The following is a 20,442-nucleotide window of genomic DNA, read 5'->3' on the forward strand; positions in this document are numbered from 1 at the left end:
AGTTCATGTTATTATACAATACATATTAATATTTTATATATTTAATAAAAAATCGAATCATCATTCAAGAAATAAAGACCAAAATTAATTTATTTTATACAGGTAAATAATAATAATAATTTTACTTTTAGAAGATGAAGAACCAGAAAGATATAAAAAGGCCAAAGTCAACATACAAACTCAAAATATATCTAAGCCAGAAAAAAAAATAAGAATTTATTTGAAATCTGATATTTTTTCAAAATTAATTTATTTATGTAAAATGGTACCTTATGGCTATGACAACCATTTTGATGACATTAAATTGAGACAGCTACCAATTATTATTATGATACCAAATCGATGACGGAAATCTCAACCAGTGGAATCACAGGATATTCTCCATTCATTTTTAAAACTATAATTTATCTTATTATGTAAATTTATGATTTAGTCAATTTTCACAATCATACCATCATTTCATAATCATAAAATAGTTTTTTTTTATTACAAACTTTAATATAATTCATCATAGACAAATTAAAAAGAAAAATTATAAATGTATATTTCTCCATTCATTTTTAATATAATTATTTTGAAAAGAAAAATATATATTTTAAATATAAAACTCAACGAAATTCACGAGTTATAATAAATTAAAAAAAATGAATAATAAGAAGAAATAGGAAAGAAAATATTCAACAGCTATATTATTACACTCTGTTCATTGTTCATCAAACTTAACTCATCTCCCACTCCTTCTTCATCTTCCTCTCACTCGCATGGCTACCCCAACGCGCCTCCTCCTTCTGATCCTTTCTCTACTCTCGCTATGCTTTGTCTCAACCGTTAGATCGGTAAGCCTTCTTGTTACCTTACTCTTCATTTTTTATATTTATTTATCTTAATTTTGTCAAAAATAATAAAACAAATATTTATGTTAATTTGATGCAGGACGATGATTGTGTCTACACCGTTTATATTCGGACGGGCTCCGTCATCAATGGAGGAACTGATTCAATAATTGGGCTCAAGCTCATCGACGCGCTCGGCTACGGGTTATACATCACCAACCTCGAGGCCTGGGGCGGGTTAATGGATCCGGGTCACAACTACTTCGAGCGGGGCAACCTCGACATTTTCAGCGGTAGAGGCCCATGCTTGGACAGGCCCGTTTGCGCCGTCAATCTAACTTCGGACGGGTCGGGGCCCCACCACGGCTGGTACGTTAACTACATCGAGGTCACTTCGACTGGAGTCCACGCGCCCTGCTCTCAGTTGCAGTTCACGGTGGAGGAGTGGCTCGCAACCGACAGGTCGCCGTATCAGCTCTGGGCCGCATACAACAACTGCCCAAAAGTCTTGGGTGAGGCCCGTTATAAAGCCCAGATACGCGATGTTGTGGGCTCTCAAAATAGGCCTGGGTCGGGTTTCTCTGTTTTGGCCCGCAAACGTTCGGGAGTAGGGATGTAGTATTTATTAAGTGGTCGTTGTGGATGTGTTGTGAAACACGTGTTTTTTTGGGGATGCTCTTGTTACAATTTGTGTTTTGCGTTCTCCTTAACCTTGTTCTGGCATTGCTGAGAAGTACCACGTTGTATTTTTATTGTTTATTAGTATTGAATAAAGGATGTTGCGTTTGGAGTTTTATGTTGTGAGGTTATGTTCGAAAAAATGACAACTGCATTACATGTGTCCACAAAACTCTAAAAAAGGGAAACAAATTATTGAGTATACTTTTAGTAGCTTTCTTGGCTTATCTGTAACATTAGATTTTTTTTATAAATTGAATTACTCACGTTTGATCTTTGTACTTTTCAATTTTTAGATTGTGCTTTTATTTCATGTTTCATTTAAAATGAATAAATATGTGCGTGGCGTTATTTGGCATAGCTTTATAAAAGAAAAACATTGAGACGAGACTTTGAACAATGAAATATTTAATTTGATTTAGTTGATTTAAAAAAAAAATAGGAATGATGAAATTTAAAGAAATTATTAAATGAAATTTAAAAACATTAAGACGAGACTTTGAATAGTAAAATATATTTCAAATATAAGTGTGGTACAATTGATCCCAAAAGAATAAAGAAACTTAAAAAAGAGTTAAATGGGACACATATTTAGTTACTCCAAGCATTAACTTCAACATTTTCCTTTAACCTTGCACACATTTGAGTTTTTTTAAGAAAAAATCCAAAATGTTTTTTTTATTCATCTTCCATATCTGATGAAAAGAATTCATCTTTCAAAAAATATCTTTTTAACGATTCATTATCTTCTCATATATTTCGGATATTTCTCTTTGCTAAAGAAGATAAAAACAATTTTCTTGGATTTAATACTTACAACACTTTATATATCTACTTCACTATAATCTTTTATTTTTCTTACATGTTTATCACATTTACAATGTTTCATATGTCTCAGTTCTTTCAGGATCTTGATCTTGTTTCTCAATCTGTGTCTGAACTTTCAACAATGCTTGTTTTATTTCTTCATCTTCTGGTGTCTCTTTTAACAAGATTCTGTAATCTTGTATTGAAGTTTCCCATCTTTTCAACTATATAATTTCAAAACAAGCATCACGCAGTCATATTTATAGAAAGTTAAAAATTAAAAACATGTATTTAGAAAATCATTGAATAAAAATCAATTTTAAAGACAAAAAATAATTAGTTGTTATAGTAATTATATTAAAATTATTTTAAAAATTAAAAATATTATTGATTTTTAAATTAGTTTATAATATTGATAAATAGTTTTTAAATTTGTATCTAATTAGCTACCAAGTTTTAACTACCAATTATTTAGATTGTAAATTTGATAGCAAAATTCTTGGTAGCTAATTAAATATTAATTTAAAAACTATTTCTCAATAATAAACACTTATTTAAAAAACAATAATTTGTTTAGTCTTTACAATAGTATTTAATTTGGTCACTATAAAAATTAATTATTTTTTATTTTTAAAATTGGTATGATTTAGGATTTAAGGTTTAGAGTTTAGGATTTAGTAAAAAACGTGCCACAAAGAAGTGAATATAAATAGGATAGATGAATCACCTTATCACTACAATCTGCCCTTCTCAACCTAGCCTTCCTATAAGAGGGACGCAAGTTAAGGGCAATGGTGCAATCATCCATTGCTTTATCAAATTGGCCCAACTTTGATCTACAAGCAGCTCTATTGCACAGTAGAATAGAGTTATATAAATCATGTTCAAGGCCTTCTTCATAGGCAATGCAAGCCTCCTTAAAATTTGCTACCTTGAAAAGCTCATTTCCTTTTGCACGAGCACTTGTCACAGCTTGAGTTTTTCTTACCACCTTATGTGCTTCCTTACTATTAGGATCTGACTTAATTGCTTTTTCTACTCCTTCCAAGGCATTTTCAAACCTACCAAATAATGAATGTATACAAATCAAGAGAAGTGATGCAAAATTACTTCATTAACAATGCTGAAGTTTTAGCTAACCTGCCATTAACTAAATCAACTTGAGCCCATTTCACCAATAAGTTTGCATTACCAATTGGTCCAAAGAACTTAGTGTACTCATCAACTTCAAATTTTGGGCATTTTGACATTACTTTGTCTGCATCTTCATGTTTATGAAGCTTTAGTAGGGCTTCGGCTTGTAAGGTATATATCTTAATGACCAAAGAAAAATCATATTAACAAAATGGACACAAGTACACAAGGGTGAATAAGATAGAAACAAAACTCTAATACTTTGATTTACATAATAATGTAAAAGAAGTAGCAACTCACTTGTGGAGCAGAATCTGCACCAGATGATAGAATGATGTTGGTTTCAGTTATAAGTGTGTTCCAATCACCCAACTTAAGAGTCTTTGAACATTTGTTTAGATATACTTGGAGAATCTTTACTTTAGCAATCTCATCTGAATTAGCTTCTGCTCCAGCTTGTTTATAATGATACAAAGCCTTATCTGTTTCTCCTAATCTATAAGAAAAAATACATGAAAAGTAACACAAATTAGAAGTGATAGCAATTAACAATGACATGAAACAAAATACACATTCCACATATCAAAATGAAACATGCAAACCTACCTGAAATACAATTTTCCCAATCGATTGTGTGCTCTATGGTAACAAGGCTCAATTTGAATGGCTTCCCTGCATTCAAAAACAGCCTCCAAAAGCCTACCAAGAGCAGTTAGTGCAGCAGTTTTGTTATACCTATAAGTAGCCTTATTAGGGTCAATTTCAATGGCAGCATTACAAGGCTAATGCCTCGCAAAACCTTCCATTCTTGTAATCTTCATTGCCCATTATTTTCAATCGCTCAGGATCCATTTTTGTAGACAAAGTCCTGCATAGAAAATCTGATGGTTCCTTGCTTCGTTTGGTTTTTTTATTATAATTACTATTACCATATTCATGTCCTCTCTTTGAAACATTACCAACACTATAATTCATTTCACTGTAATATTTATGATCCAATCCACCTCCCCCTCCTCCGAGGTTACCTAAATTACCATACAACATCACATTGTTGGAAGAAGCTTGAGCAGGGCTATTACCTCTCTTGGACACTAGTTGATCATTGATCATGCTTTCAAGTTCATCAAAGATACCATCAACTTCTTTTGGAACCCTTCTTCCTTGATTCACATAACCTTGAGTGGGTGAGGGTTTTCTCCTTTTTATTTCATTCAAATTTTGTGGTTTCCCATGGCTAACAACACGAGTTGGCTTATGAGGATTGGAGATTGAATGAGATGAGGAGTTTGTAACATCATTATTTGAAACAAAATCTTTAGAACCAACACATTCCCATTTTTCATCTTTTGGTAAATTTTCAAAATTGTTGGCAATGGGAGAAGAACCTGCAGAGACTGATTTGTTTCGTCCAAATATTATTGTTATTAAGCCACAACCAGGTTTCCTCTCAGGTCAATCGCTCCTCATTTTTTTCCTTTCACGTTCTATTATCGTCATGTGTAACACAATATTTTACTTTTTTGTTTTGGCTGGTCTTTTTCTTTAGGCCATTCCCAAGAAAATTGATTTCTTGCAACTAAGAAATATAAAAAATAGTAACTTGAAAGAAATCAATTTAAATACAAAAATATATATAAAAATTGAATTGCTTAACCCAGGAGATAATTTACAATTTTTTTTTATCAGCAATAAAAAATAAATAAATGGGAACCACTTCAGGGTGGTCCAACCCTTATACATAAATAGCTATCGCCTTACCAACCTCCAACCAATGAACACCTTTCAACTAAATAAGGAACAACCAAAGCAACTCAAGAAAGCATTAAACAACCAGTCTCATACAATCCACTGGGTTCAAAACTCAGTTGGGATACGTAAAGGAATTACAACAGGACTTTGCAAAAATCCAAGACCAAACATTTACCTGAACTAGTGCAAATACCTCGAGCGCATCTACCACGCCCCTGTCGAAGGTCACCGAGATGTCTCCAAATTCCACTCACAACACCAACCCAAATCGCTCCCCAAACGTCATTAACCACATCAGAAGTAGAACACAACCTGAATTGTTGGAAGTTTACCAAAGGGTCCTTGTGAATAACAAACAACACTCCAAGCCACTCAAAACAAAGACACCACACCCGCCAGGTAAACTCGCAGACGGAAAACAGATGACAGGACGACTCTTCCACCTTCTCACACAAACCACACACCAGATTCTCAACCACCACCCCTCGCCTTTCCAAATTTACCTTAGTAGCAATTTTATTCTCCATCACCCTCCAAACAGTGACCAAAGCGGAAGGCAGGAGATAAAAGAAAATTGCTTTGTGTTCTCTCTCTTCCGACAAAAGAAACAAACTCCAAAAAATAATAAAAGGAGTAAGTTATATGGATCAAAATAATAGAAACTCGATGATAAACCTTGCATGTATCTCTAAAATTTTAGAAATTGCAATACTTTATTTAGAAAATTACAAGGAAATAAGAAGACAATTGAATTTCACACTTTTCTCGCTTTACCAATCCAACACTGTAAGTTATAACAACCTCAATTGTTGGGTCATTTGTCAACTTTATGGATAAAGGAGAGTTTAGTGCACCTCATATTTATACATCAAATTGGGTCGTGATCACGTCAACTTTTTCATGGCAATTTCTTCCTACACCATATTGCATCTTATATTTTTTTTAAATTCCAAAATTATCCTTATTCCAAATTTGAAAATTCATAATAGTAAATAAAATTCAAAAATTCTGGAAAAAAAAAATTAAGAACACAAAATTAAAAATGCATTATGGATAAAAATTTCTCAAAATTCAAAAATATATTTCGGAAATCGAAATTTGAAATATTTCTGGATAAAAGGTTTTGGAAGTAATTTTTATTTATACCCATTATTTTTAAAATTTAGGAAGGACATTTTTGTCATTTTCAATAGTAGATTGGGTTCATGTATAACTCGGATCATCAATACATGTAATTTTGACTAACATCCTATATATTTTTTTAAATTCCACAATTACCCTTATTCTGGATTTGAAAATCTGAAATAGTAAGTAAATTTCAAAAATAAAAAATACATTATGAAAAAAAAATTCGAAACACAAAATTAAAAATGCATTATGAATAAAAATTTATGGAATTCAAAAATATGTTCCGGAAATCAAAATTTGGAATATTTCCAAATAAAAGGTTTTGGAAGTAATTTTTATTTAGATCTTCTTTTTGTGTAAGGTTATTTTCATCATTTAGGAATAGTATTTTTGTCATTTTCAATAGTAGATTGGGTGTATGTTGGTATTATATGGTGCAAACAGAAATTGATATTTTTCCTCACCTTTAGTCTATATAACTCGGATCATCAATACATATATTTTTTAAAACAATATAATAAATTATCATATTTTTAATTCTTATAAAAAAAATCAACTCAATTAAATAAATTAAACTAATTCTTCTTAACTTACATTAACTTAAAATCGAGGGAAATGTGATGGAGTTAAAATTCCAAAACTATAAACATCTAAGCTTTTAACTCCAAAACAACCAAAATACCAATTAAAGTTCTAAGCTAGTTGAGAAAAATTAAAGCTATCAACTATACAAACTAAGAAATATTATGAAGATTAAAGAGATTACATAACAAAAATAAGTTTAGTCTTTTATAAAAGTCCAATTAAATGTGTTCTCGCGTGTGGTCCTTAACTTGACATTATTTACAAGGTAGAATTTAATCAACTATTATTTACAAGGTAGAATTTAATCAACTATTATTTACAAGGTAGAATCTCATTAAGAAGAAAAAGATTCAAGTCAGGATCTAAAAAAGAAGAGCTAGAAAACGAAAAAGAAAAAACATGCATGGAAACTTAAAATGCAAAGAGAGGGAGAAAAAAAAAAGGAAAATAGAATTGGACTTTAATGAAAGGCTCCAAAAAAGAATTTTGAAATGGTTATTTGAAACAAATAAGAAAGAAAAATTATAAAACTTAAATATAATTATATTTGGTAACTAATTATATACCAATTTAAAAACTATTTATCAACAATCAAAACTAATTTAGAAATAATAATTTTTTAGTCTCTAAAATAGTTTATAATTTAGTTATTATAGCAACTAATTATTTTTTGTCTCTAAAAATGGTTTCTATTTAATAATTTTCTAGCAGTATATGAAAAATATATAATAAAGAGTTAATTTTTTTTTGTTGGTCCATTATTTTTACGCGATATTGATTTCGTATTTAGTCCAAACTTTAAACTTAGGTATTTGTAGTAAGAAAACTATCAGAATTGATCATTGTAAAAAAAATTTACGTGTCAAAAAATTTTTCAGTATAAACTAGGAAGTTGTTAGCGTAGATGTTATAATACTATAGTATAATTAACGCTAAAAATTAATTTGTTGCATAAAAAAACCACTACAAGAAAATCATGAAATAGAAACCAATTTTTAGAGACCAAAATAATTAGTTGCAATAGTAACTAAATTAGATACCATTTTAAAAACTAAAACAAAAATTGGTTTCTAGATTAATTTCTATTATTGTTAAATAGTTTCTAAATTGGTATCTAATTAGCAACAAAGGTTTTAGATACCAAATTTAGAAACTAAATAATTGGTAGTTAAAACCTTGGTTGTTAATTAGATACCAATTTAGAAACTATTTAACAATAATAGAAACTAATTTAGAAACTCATTTTTGTTTTAGTTTCTATAATGGTCTCTAATTTAGTTACTATTGCAACTAATTATTTTGATTTCTAAAAATTGGTTTCTATTTGATGATTTTCTTGTAGTGAACTGATAGTTATTTCGATAATTTTCTTATTACAAGTATCTAAAATATCTAAAGTTTGGATTAAAGTGAAAAACCAATTTCCCTTTATACAAATTAATATTACAATCATACTTAGTTTGTTTAATTGGTTGGTGCATATGCTGAAAGGGCACTGCCAAGAGGAATCGTAAAGAGAAAGGAAGAAAAAGCATTTTGATGTAAATTTGGTGGAAGCATCCAGGGAGAAGATAGAGGAGGGGCATGAGGCCCCCAAATCCAAAAACAAATAATTAAAAGTTAAATTAATTTATTGTGTTTTGTGCTGAGCAACAAAAATGGTGATTATTGTGATAGGGTGGATAAAGAAAAATGAAAGAGAGAAGGAAGATGTTGAGTGTGTGGAAGATTGGAAGCATGAATTCTTGAATAATGGCCATGGAGATTAGAGGTTAGAGGTCCCATCATCATTTCCCAATCTTTCTTTTCATTTACCACTTATCTTTCTAGGTGGAGGGTACGTCACCACATACAATTAATTAATAATAATACAACTTAAACCACTTTTATATCTTCAACTAACATAAATAATATAGTTACTTAAAAATTATATTTTATCAAAAAATAATTCTAATTGTGGAATTAATGAAACCAATTTTCTTTATCATTGATTAAAATTATATCGAAATAAAGGTTACTTTCAATATTTAATTAGATTCTGAAAATGCTGCATAATAATATACCCCGTTTTTGAATGCACTATTCCTCTAATCAAAGTTCTGCTATTAATTATTTAGTTAATGTGATTAGTGGTAACTAAGATCTTGGGCCATGCACCATAAAATAGGTCAAAGGCGGCTAGGGAAGCCTTCAATTTTGCCTAACTTATTTATTAAAAAAATAAACTTAATTAAAAAACATTTAAATAAAATCATCATACTTTAAATCTTAGAAAACTTATCACGTGATAAATGGAACTATTTATATAACTTATATAATTTTATATATGAATGATCATATTATAATAAAAGGAAGAGATGATCATATATGTATGACATGATATGTGTTCTTGAACGGGTCTGGAGTTTGGGGTTCTGGAGAACGATTGCTTTTGTTGATGTGTTCGGTCGGTTTCACATTCTTGATGTTCTTTGATGCGTTCGCCTTCTTGGTCGTCCGACTTCTCTGGCGAGTGGGTATCTGTAGAAAACACTTCAACGCTCAAGTTAATGGGGTATTGGCACTCGACTATCAGAGTACTGTAGATAATGACGTACCTTTCTTCTTTAAATGCGTGCTATTTATATTAATTCAATGGGCCTTCGCTGTTGGGTCAGGTTAGGGAGTTGGTTTGCGATTAGGATTGTGTCAGGTCACCCTTAACCATGAATTAGTCTCGCTAATCCGGTTAACCTTTGACTTGAGCATTATGTGTCAGTCGGCCATGTGTGCGATGTGATCGACCCTATCGTTTGGATCACGGTTTGGTCCTCGAGCTGGCCGAGTCACCAACTCGACCGGTCGTACCAGTAAAATATGTATAATTATATTTTTTTAAAAATTTCAAACTCAGTCATCTAATAACCAGTTTTGGTCATAATTTGTTTCTAGATATATAACTTTTAAAAAAAAATATTACTAGTTTTACCGTACCTAATCAATTATATGCCTGGATTATAATAGCCATTTATTATATACGTGATTGTTAAATCGTTATGGTTAACATTTTCAAATAATGTGTATTTAGAACCAGGGAAAAATGTTTACGAAAAATAAAGTGATCTAAAAAGAAAATTGTATAAAAAATGAGAGAAATAAATACATTTTTATATGTTATTAAATCATATATTATTATATATAGTAAGTTTATTATCTAGCAAGTAGGAAAAATGAAAAATGAAAAGAAAAAAAATAGTGGCGGAGTCTGAGCACGTTGCTTCTCTGGGTGCTTCATTTTTTACCAGGCTTTCAGTGATCGCAGTGAGGCTATGTTCTATATTCATCTACTTTAAATGCGTGTTTGTGGCATTGAATACAGAAGAACTTCAAATAAATGTAACCACGATAAATCTTTAATCAGAAACAAATTTTGAATTCAGAAAATCATATCAGGGCCCATGCTGTTCACGTTAAAGGACTCTGAAAAGCTTCTCCTTGTAAGACCAAAAACTACTTCATTTTTAATTAAAACTATAGTAAAAGGCTAAACTTTCATGTATTGGTGTAACATATATTGGGAAATCACAACACCCTCTCTCCCAGCTTCTTCTGTAATTTGCAATAAAATTTCCATCATAACAATATTTTATCCGTTGGGTGCTTATGACATTTGGAAGTTTAATACTCGGTTAACGTTGATTGACATACTTAAAATCATCATTACGTTTAATCAGAAAATTAACAAGATTAATCAGTGATCAAATATTAGATAATACACTATTTAATTATGATCCAAAATTTTAATCTGGTATAATAATAAAAAGTCCATGATAATCATATAAATAGACACAGATTCTAAGAATTAGATATGTCATCATTCAGTGCTAATAACATCGAGTACCGAACATCAAAGTCTCACTTGAATATCAAAGTGTCTTTTATCATTTAGGTATAAAGTTGACGAAAACAAGAAATATATCAATAGAAGAATAACACGAAAATTATTTCAAGAAAAAAAAAATCGATCAACTAAAAAAATAAATAATCGTTCTCATAATTCTAACTTCTTAACTTCTTACATACACCGTTTATACGACAAAAGCTAAAATGAGATTGCAAGTTCCAACTCAAATTGAAAATGAGGTAGCAGAATAAGTCATTAGCGCGAAAAGTGGTTCAAACAATTCTGGTTACTAAATTATCTTACATTCATGTATTACGTGTAGACCTAGAAGACGTGAGAGAAAGGGTGTACATGGTTTGGTTTTGGTATGGATTTCACTATATTATATGATATTTTATATATATATATATATATATTAATATAGGGGGCAAATACAGACCATAGGTGTATGAAAAAGGAAAAAGCATATAAATATTACACGTACAAATGACAACGACCGCTACATATTCTTGAAACCAAGTTGATTATTTAGAAAATTATTAAATCTAATTTATTATTGAATGGTGAGGATGGGAGCTGCAAATAATAATAATAATAATAATGATAAAAGGCAACAGCTCCGTTGGTATTTAGTTTGGATGGTTGTTGAAGTGATTCAGCTATTGAACAACAACAACAACATAGAAGAATGAGAAGCACAAGAAAGATGTTACAGAAAAGCAATCATCTGAAAGCAGAATATATAGGCTTACATGATAAATATCATGATTTTCCTTCTGCATCTTTTAGCAGAGGAAGACTGTGAAAGATTCCTTCAGCTTTTATCTTTTTTTATGCATTTTTTATCTCTGATCATAGCTGGTATCACATAAATAAATCACAAACCGAGGGGTCAAATCTAAATCACATTCATTTCTTCTTTTTTTTGCCATGAATACGAGTCCAGATTGGGATACATAGCAGCATCACTCTACTTCTAACACCACTAATAACTATTCATATTTTGACAAGCAACTCATAATAATATCTTCTCCCTGAATTCTAAGTATCTGTTTTCTTGTTGGTATGAATGAGAACCACAAGTCTCGCATACTTTGACCATTGGAAGCATGGTACCCCACTCTGATATTTTATTTCCAGATGAAAGCAGAAGCCAAAGCAGGGTGTTTTTTAAGAGAAAGAAAAGGCTAGAGAACCATCCTTTTCTTCTTCCCCCGGCCCCTCCTTTTCCCAAAACACAAACACTCACACTCTCTCTTTCTGTTTCTCTTTCTGTTTCACTTCTGAAACCCTAACACAACTTCTCTCTCTTTCTCAATCCAAACAGAGAAACCAACCCACAGCTTCTCTCTGGAGAGTGGGAGTAGTATTAAATACACCCTTGTTTACGTGTATCCTCCATTCCACCCTTTTGGTGAAAGACAAATTAGGTAAAAGTGAGGCAAGAAGAGAGCACACCCACACACCTTGTACGGCTTTTTGCAGATCAGAGCCTCCGAGACGTGGGTGTTGTTGGTACACTCTATATCTATATATCTTTTCATCCCACATAACAATAAATAAACACCCTTTCTCTCTCTCTCTCTATCTCTCTTTCTCTCTAATGCTTCTTCTCTCTTCTTCTCCCATACCCATATACCTCATTCTCCCACTCACTCATAATAACCAATAACCATTCAACCAAATCTCTCACGTCTTTCCGTTTTCGGCTCTCATGGATTCGCCCAACAGTGGCAGTATGCAATCCTCCAGCACCGCCGGGGACGACGACTACAATTCACGCGCCGACCCTTCATCCTCTTCCTCACTCTCTGCCTTCCTCAACAACAACCCGGTTCCTCCGCCGCAACCGACAACGTTAACAACGTTAGCAACGTTAACAACCCACGTTGCTGCTCCCTTCCAAACCCACGTCTTCGACCCTTTATCCAATTACTTGGATCCAACACAAAGGTCGCAGTCGCACCCCAACGCAACCCAAATCCTTAATCTTGACATGGTGTGGAACACGGTTGCCAGATCCGAACCCGATCTCGCTGGCTTGATGCCTAGCTCTTCTTCACCTTCCCCGCACAACAACAGCAACAACCAAGGCTTTCTGTTAAGTCAGCTGGGGGCGGGTCAAAGTCAAACACGCGGAGGAGGAGCTGTGAACGCTGCTGTTTCTGCTTTTCCCACCAGTCTTGCTCCGGAAAGTGGTTCTCCACGAGGAGGATTTGAACAAAACAGTGGCAACGCCAACACCAACGTGGTTCGAAACCCGAAGAAGAGGTCGAGAGCTTCTAGGCGTGCACCAACTACTGTGCTCACTACGGACACCACGAATTTCCGAGCCATGGTTCAGGAATTTACAGGCATCCCAGCTCCTCCTTTCACTTCCTCACCCTTCCCGAGAACCAGGTTGGATCTCTTTGCTTCTTCTAATGCTTCTTCCTCCGTGTTATTGAGATCCGCTTCCTCTCATTTAGAACAACCTTCTTCGCAAACGCATACACAAACACCATCCTATCTTCTTCGCCCCTTTGCTCACAAAGTCCAAGCTCAACCCTCTTCAATCCCACACAACAACTCCTTTTCTTCCATGTTGAACACCTTGGCTTCGAACAACAATTCGGGTTCCGGTTCAGCCTCCATTCACTACCAGCAGCACTCTCTAAACATGCACAACCCAATTCTCAGCCTCCAATCCATTCTCGGGAACAACGACTCTTCTGTTCTTGTTGGTTCCAAAACACAACAACAACAACCCTCCTTGGAAATCACGCCCGGTACTGTGGACTCGCACCTTAAGATGAGTGGCTTGGAAGAACTGGGATTGAGGCATGCGCACGTTGGCGGTCATCATCATCATCATCAAAACATGAACATGGTTTCTTCTTCATCGGATGGAGCATTGTCGAGGGTCAACAACAACATCAGCATAAACAACAACATGCGTGGTCCTTCTTCAGCAGACTGGGCCCAGGCCCAAAGAATTGGCGGCAGCAATGATGGAGGGGTTTTGAGGTCTCTGAGTGGAGGCACTGCCACTGGCACCTTAAACTACAGAAGCAGTGTTTCGGATTTTCATGGAGAGAAGGGAGCACCGGATTGTGCTGTGGCTGCAAGAAGCGAAGGTATGGTCGAATCGTGGATTAATTGTTCTTCTGATTAGAGCAGGAACCAACCATCAAATGGGAAAAGAATATGAACAAAGTAAAAAGGGTTGATCAGATAGATTCATAAATATAATTTCATACGCTTTAATTCATGAGAGATGAGAGACAGAATATGGGTAATTGCTATCCTCAGCTTAACCATGACCATCAAATTAATCAAACACTTTTTTTGTGTCCTTTAGAAGAATTATGCGTAAATAAGTAGCACTACCTTGTCTTTCTCTACTTTTTTTTGTATGTTATCGTCAAAAAATCTCAATTGTGGTTTTGATTGATATACACACTCAGCCACATAATATATATACACACACGAAAGAATCCTGGTGAAGTTTCGATCGTTTGGACGTTTGTTTCATAATCTGTGTCTCTAGAAACGGCAGCATCAGTTTGTGTTCATGTCACTGTATATGGATTTTGGTTTTGACTTGTGTGAAATTATCGTTCAGAGAATGTACAATGTGCAGCATAGATAGAACAACACAGACAAGACTGTATGTATATATCCTCTCCTTTTCCTGTTTTTGTCGCACCTTCTATTCTGATTTTACCTCTAATGTTTGTTTGCCATTTTGTCCGCTTCCTCCTTGCACTCTTCTTCTGTTCATCCACACTTTATTTCTCTTTTCCAATTTTTAATTTCACGGTCATTATAAAATTCTAGATTCTAGGAGTAATTTGTGGCAAGATTTGGGGGATTCTAGGTTGCCGCAATCTCGTTTTATATCAAAATCAAAGACTTGTTCATGTGTTTTTTTAGACATTTCAAAAATTTTTTAAAAAAAAAACAGTTTCTCATTCTCACTGCTCCTTAACAAAACAAAAGCACAAGTTTAAAAACAACTTTTAAAATAAACAAAACGAAAGCCAATTGTGTATTATATATTATCGATAGCTCTATGCATTCACACCTTCAATAATCAATTTTTTTTTCAAAACATTCCCTGTTTATGATATATTTTAAACACTATATATACTAAACAATTTGTTGCATTGAATTCTCAGCACATGATGAATGAATCTGTTTGATAATTAATCACATGCTTTGTTTTTTCTCTTAAAAGTTTAAGCCGATAAATCAGCAAACTAAATCTGAGTCACTTCTTGTTACTATATACTAAAAGATCAAGTAAAGTTTGAAAACATTGCATCAAAACCTGCCATGTGATCATTATTGAAGGAAGTGATTTATATTTGCATTAAAACTATGGTTCCTTATCAAAACATTTATGTTATGAATATCATCTGCCATTTTTTATAATCATTTCTTGATTCTTGAACTATTGCGTTAATGAAATGAGCAATATTTGGTAAGTATATATCAGTGAGTGACTTGATAAACTACTGCAATTTACAGACACAAAAGTAAGCTTATTTGAATGTTTGTTATTTTTGATAATTTTGATTGAATTTGAGGAGGAATATTTGATGCGTATAATTAGTTAGATAATATGTAGGCATGATGTGCGAAAGATGTGGGCAGGTGAACAAATAATGAATTATGAATATATTAAAAGGGTGAAAAAATGATAATGAAAAAGGGGGCATTGATTTAGCTCTCCATCACTTTTTGTCTGTTTTCGATTTCGCACCATACGCTTATTAGTCTGAAGAAGGAAAGAGAAAAGAAAAGTGGTACGCGTGCATGTTCTATTACACTCATGAATAAGACTTTTTATCTTGATGGATTTAATGCATGTGGGATCTGCAAGGAACCTCTATAAATTTAAAAGTACTTGGTGTAGGTAGAAAGAAAGTAAGAAACCACTCAATGGAATCAGACTTTGATGCCATGGTTTATTAGTTGGTTGAACTTCACAAGTACTCTCTTTGCACTAATTAACATTGATGCACCTACGTCCATTCTATGTCCTAACCCTTCAAACTCTTAAATCTCACTTAATTTTACCTAATACACGACTTTGCCTTTCCACATATCTTTTAATTTAATCCAAAGCACATTCTGATATTGACATGTCAAAAGTTTAAGAGTTCATAATACTATGCGATGGTCTACCCCACTCTTGATAGTGCATTTAAATCGTCTAGAGGGAGTTAGGTTTGAAAGGGAGGTGATAAGCAATGTGTGAGAATTTCATCTTTATGTCTGACATCATTGTGACAAAAGAAGCACATTGTAGCCACTCTTATTAATGTTCAGTTATGAAAATTTTCTGAAGGGTTGAAAAAATTATGGAGAGTCTAGTGCTTCAAACTCACCGAAATGGTTATAATTTGTGAGGCTAAAGTGAGGTGTCCCTTTGCATGAAAAGTTTGTAATCTTTTTCATTTCATTGATTGATATATCATGCATGATCTTTTTCGTTTCACCTTTGGGTTTAAAAATGAATGATGAGACATGAGAGGGATTCAAAAAAATAAAATGGAAAAATTGAATCCCTTGTTGTAAAGGTGAGGCACATGAATCATGGAAAACCATGGGGGCAAAAGGGGTGCACTTTTTTACACTAATAATAAACTTTGGAAGACTTTATGAAAATTTAAATAAAACTCAAATGATTAGGCATCGGATTTTGGGAGATTTGTTAGGGGCAGGCCTTGTGTTAGATTTGATGCCGTGACCTTTGACCTTTCATTTTAGGGCCCATGCCAATGAACAAACCTTTCACTTCCTCTTTAGCAATCATGCCTTTTCTCATCACTCTCTTTTCTTTTTCTCTTTTCCCTCCTCAAAATTTAGATTGATTCAGTTCAAAAAATTACCAAAATTCTCAAGAGTTTAAAATAACACTAACAACAAAGTTTTTACATTAATAATTATTAGAACCTGTATTAATGGTAGTGGGTTTGGGTGTCTAAATTGGGAAAACATGCAGTGCCCTACAATTTAAAGGGTAAACTCAAAAAGATGAACAGCTTTAGGCATCCTCGCGAATAAGGCTGCACTATTTGGCCCTCTTTCCTTGAAACCATTCCTTCACAGGAAAAAGCATCAATTCAAGTACCTTATGCCGGAAAAAGACAAACCACACCATATCCTTTAAATTACATTAAACATAATGTCTTGTCCCACAAATCTAGTTTTTAGATTTCCTCACTCGTGATTCCAAACATTAAACAACAATTAATTAATTAACACTTTTCCACCCCCCTACGATTATGGAATATGCGCGCAATCAATCCTCAATCCTGCTGTTATGCACTATATATATATACCTGTGATCTTCCTCTATTTATTATAATAATATTAAAAGTTAATTATATCTTTGTCAGTATAATTTCATGTTTTATCCTTAATATTTTCTGTATATAAGTTGTTCCAACTTAGGTAGAAAAGATAACATTCTTATGATCAATCATTGTATTTAAGGTTGGAGGAGGAGAAAATATATAAACTATTATTAATTTCGACTTCTAAACAATGTGAGACTATATTGATGGTATAGTAACACGTGTAATAAAAAATAAATAAAAAAACTATTAAATTTGTTTCTTACATAATTTTGTTTTGTTAAAGACTAATTTAAATAGTCTTAAGAGATTTAAATTTAAACTAGAAACTTCTTGTCTCACACCAACCATAAAAGCCTTCTTTATAGAGGAGTTAGATAAACATGTAGCTTATGATTTTATCCTATAGATATATATAGAAAAAAAGAAGGAGGATCAATCTTCATCCTTCCGCTTTTCAAAGTGAATGATCTCCTCGATCTTAACCTTTATGTGACCGCAACAACAATCAAATTTACTTTATAGTACGAAAACATAGTGTTTCAAACAAATGAGTATACAATCTTAAGTCTTTAACATTCAAAGTGGTCAAAAGTAAGTGGACCTTCAACTAGTATGTAGGAGATATCTTTGTGTCAGTGACTTCTCTGAATATGGTAATGGTTCTGCCCTACTTGAGTCATTAAGACTAATTAATCGAGATCCTTTGACTTGTATTAAAGTAACACCATAACCGGACATATAGATCAAAAACGACATATTTCCTATAGTGTCAGATTAGATCCATCACCCTACACATAATATGGGATTGAAAAACATATTTATCTCTATATTATTAATAAATATGATTGTTTTTTATGGTAATGCAGCCTATAATTATAATGTACATGTAGAAGCACATACATGCTAAAACAAAATCATCTGAAACCCTTGCATTATTTTGTCCTGGTTTTATTATCTTCCCTTGCAGCATATAGGTCGAATCCAGGCTCAAAAGTTTATTTGATGGATGGAATTGATGGTTGGTGGATTTTCATTTTTAGAACATTCCTTAACTAGTCCTCTGTTGATGGATGGAAGTTAAAGAAAGATGGCCCCAGAAGCAGCTGTAGCCGAGAGTTTTCACTCCTCAAATTGCACACTTTTAGTCATTAGTCAACGTTTAAATATATCTGTGTTTGGCACTCACACAAGATCAGGACCACCATCAAATTACTCATCAACTTATACAATAACACTAATTCTTTTCTTCATCCAAAATGCATCATTTCATCTCGATCAATTCATCCCTCTCGTTAACTTTCAAAATACATTAAACTTCCCTATGTAAAACCTTTATGGTTTTCTACCCTCTTAGTCTTTTCTTGCATTATACCAATCATGTCATTCATTTTTGCTTTCTTTACGTCACAACACTCAAGGTTGGAGTTATAAGTTCCAAACTAATTTAATAATAACTTCAAAATGTTTGGTAAAACTAACTCATAAGATAATTAGTAAATTTAAATAACATTTTATTACACAAATAAAAAATTTGTTTTCTCAGAAAGAATATATTATTATGTAATTATAATTTTATTTTATTTTGTAAAAATAATTAAATTATAACCACCTAATAAACAATATTTGTTAAGTGTTAAAACTATATGTTTAGAATGTCCGCGTTGTATTAGTTTTGTGATTGATTGATTATTATTTATATATTATCAGAATATTTTAAATTGTTTGATTAGTATTTATTTAAATATTCATGTGATTATATTTTATGCGTAAGTTCAATACAAAAATAATATTAGTAATTATTTGAGGTAGTCATAGTACGTAATGGAGTAACACAAAATTATTAAATAGACACAAATTTTAGTGATAAAAAATTATTAATTATTATATGGATTAAATTAGATATTATTTTAAAGATTAAAAAAAATGGTTTTTAAATTAGTTTTTATTATTGATGTTTTTATTATTGATAGATGGTTTATAAATTGATTTCTAATTGGCTATCAATGTTTTAACTACCAATTATTTAGATTTTAACTTCGGTAGAAAAATCTTGGTGATTAATTAGATATTATTTTAGAAACTATTTATCAATAATTGAAATTAATTTAAAAATTAATTTTTTTTAGTATCTAAAATAGTATCTAATTTATTCAATATAACAATTAATTATTTTTTGTGTTTAAAAATAATTTGTATTTAATATTATTATTTTTTTATAGTGGTGGGAAGTAAAGATTTGAATTGAGATTGAATCTTTGAAGCATTGAAGTTCACAAACACTCCATCTACTGTCTTTGTCATTCTTCCTTTGAAACCTTTTCTGAAGTCTAAGGTAAGGGAACTTTTGCCATGGGAGCCCTTGCTCTAAAGCTAATTCAAGTATTTTCAGTTACACGTAGCTTTGTCTTTCAAAAACATCTATCGAATCAAACTAAAGATATTTGTTGTGTTGTTTTTTGGTTCAAGTGCATGAATGAATTAAACATGGACGGTTGTTGGAATCTCTAATACCTTTTAGAATCATTGATTTACTTATCACATCAATGATTACTATTATGATTAGAAAAACAAAGCGGTAGTAATGGTGAATGATTTAAATTTTTGGAAGTTTATTTATGCATAATGGAAAAATATTGGTAATTAAAGTGTGTGTACATATGATTTATAAAAGATGATATAAAAGTAGTAATTTTGGTGAATGGTTTTTTAATTGTAGTTTGAAAAGGTTAATTTTGAAGGGAAAGAGAGTTTTAACGTTATCTTTTGTGAGTCAGATGTGGTTTTCATGAACTGTATTCTGTCTGCCACTATTGTTACTTTCAGCAACTCCAGCCCCTCCAATAATGCTGTTTCATCACATTTAAATTGCACCATAGAGATTAATTTTGAAATTTAAGATATGGCTAGATTGTTTTCTTAAATAACACGTTATATTTAAAATAAGAAAAAACTGAAATCATGCTTTAAAGCACGGATTCTACTATTATAAAACTGCAAATAAAACAAATTTATGTTTTAAAATATTTTTTTATTGGAAATCATGCTTCAAGAGGCAATTTTTTCGATTTTTTAAAACCGGACTTATTTACATGGACTCATTTATCTGATTTAAAAACCAAAAACACTGCCTTTGCATAAAAAGTACCAAATTAAATTTAATAGTAGTTCACATACATTTTATTTTTCAAAGATACTTCTTTTAAAAATAAAAATAAAATGAAAAATTCATTTCATCACACTCAATATCTAATAAAAAACATGCACCTAACATAAAATTTAAAATTCACATTGTTCT

General features: G+C 32.0%; 2 protein-coding genes and 1 pseudogene across 2 annotated transcripts; 2 read left to right on the forward strand and 1 right to left on the reverse strand.

Moving 5' to 3' along the window:
* The first annotated feature begins 678 nt into the window (after window positions 1–678).
* On the forward strand, window positions 679–1,629 carry LOC137815158 (PLAT domain-containing protein 3). Its single transcript, XM_068618222.2, has 2 exons — window positions 679–836; window positions 934–1,629. The coding sequence occupies exons 1-2, from the start codon at window positions 762–764 to the stop codon at window positions 1,450–1,452; spliced, it is 594 nt and encodes a 197-aa protein (XP_068474323.1). The 5' UTR covers window positions 679–761; the 3' UTR covers window positions 1,453–1,629.
* A 757-nt stretch (window positions 1,630–2,386) lies between these two features.
* Window positions 2,387–4,919, reverse strand: LOC137816120 (inactive TPR repeat-containing thioredoxin TTL3-like; annotated as a pseudogene).
* Window positions 4,920–11,459: 6,540 nt separating this feature from the next.
* LOC137815154 (VQ motif-containing protein) lies at window positions 11,460–14,532 on the forward strand. Its single transcript, XM_068618218.2, has one exon. It carries the CDS (start codon window positions 12,512–12,514, stop codon window positions 13,949–13,951), a length of 1,440 nt encoding a protein of 479 aa, XP_068474319.1. The 5' UTR covers window positions 11,460–12,511; the 3' UTR covers window positions 13,952–14,532.
* The last annotated feature ends 5,910 nt before the right edge of the window (window positions 14,533–20,442 follow it).

Source organism: Phaseolus vulgaris, chromosome 1 (assembly GCF_051622355.1).
Source record: "Phaseolus vulgaris cultivar YP4 chromosome 1, ASM5162235v1, whole genome shotgun sequence".
NCBI classification, from domain to species: Eukaryota; Viridiplantae; Streptophyta; class Magnoliopsida; order Fabales; family Fabaceae; genus Phaseolus; species Phaseolus vulgaris.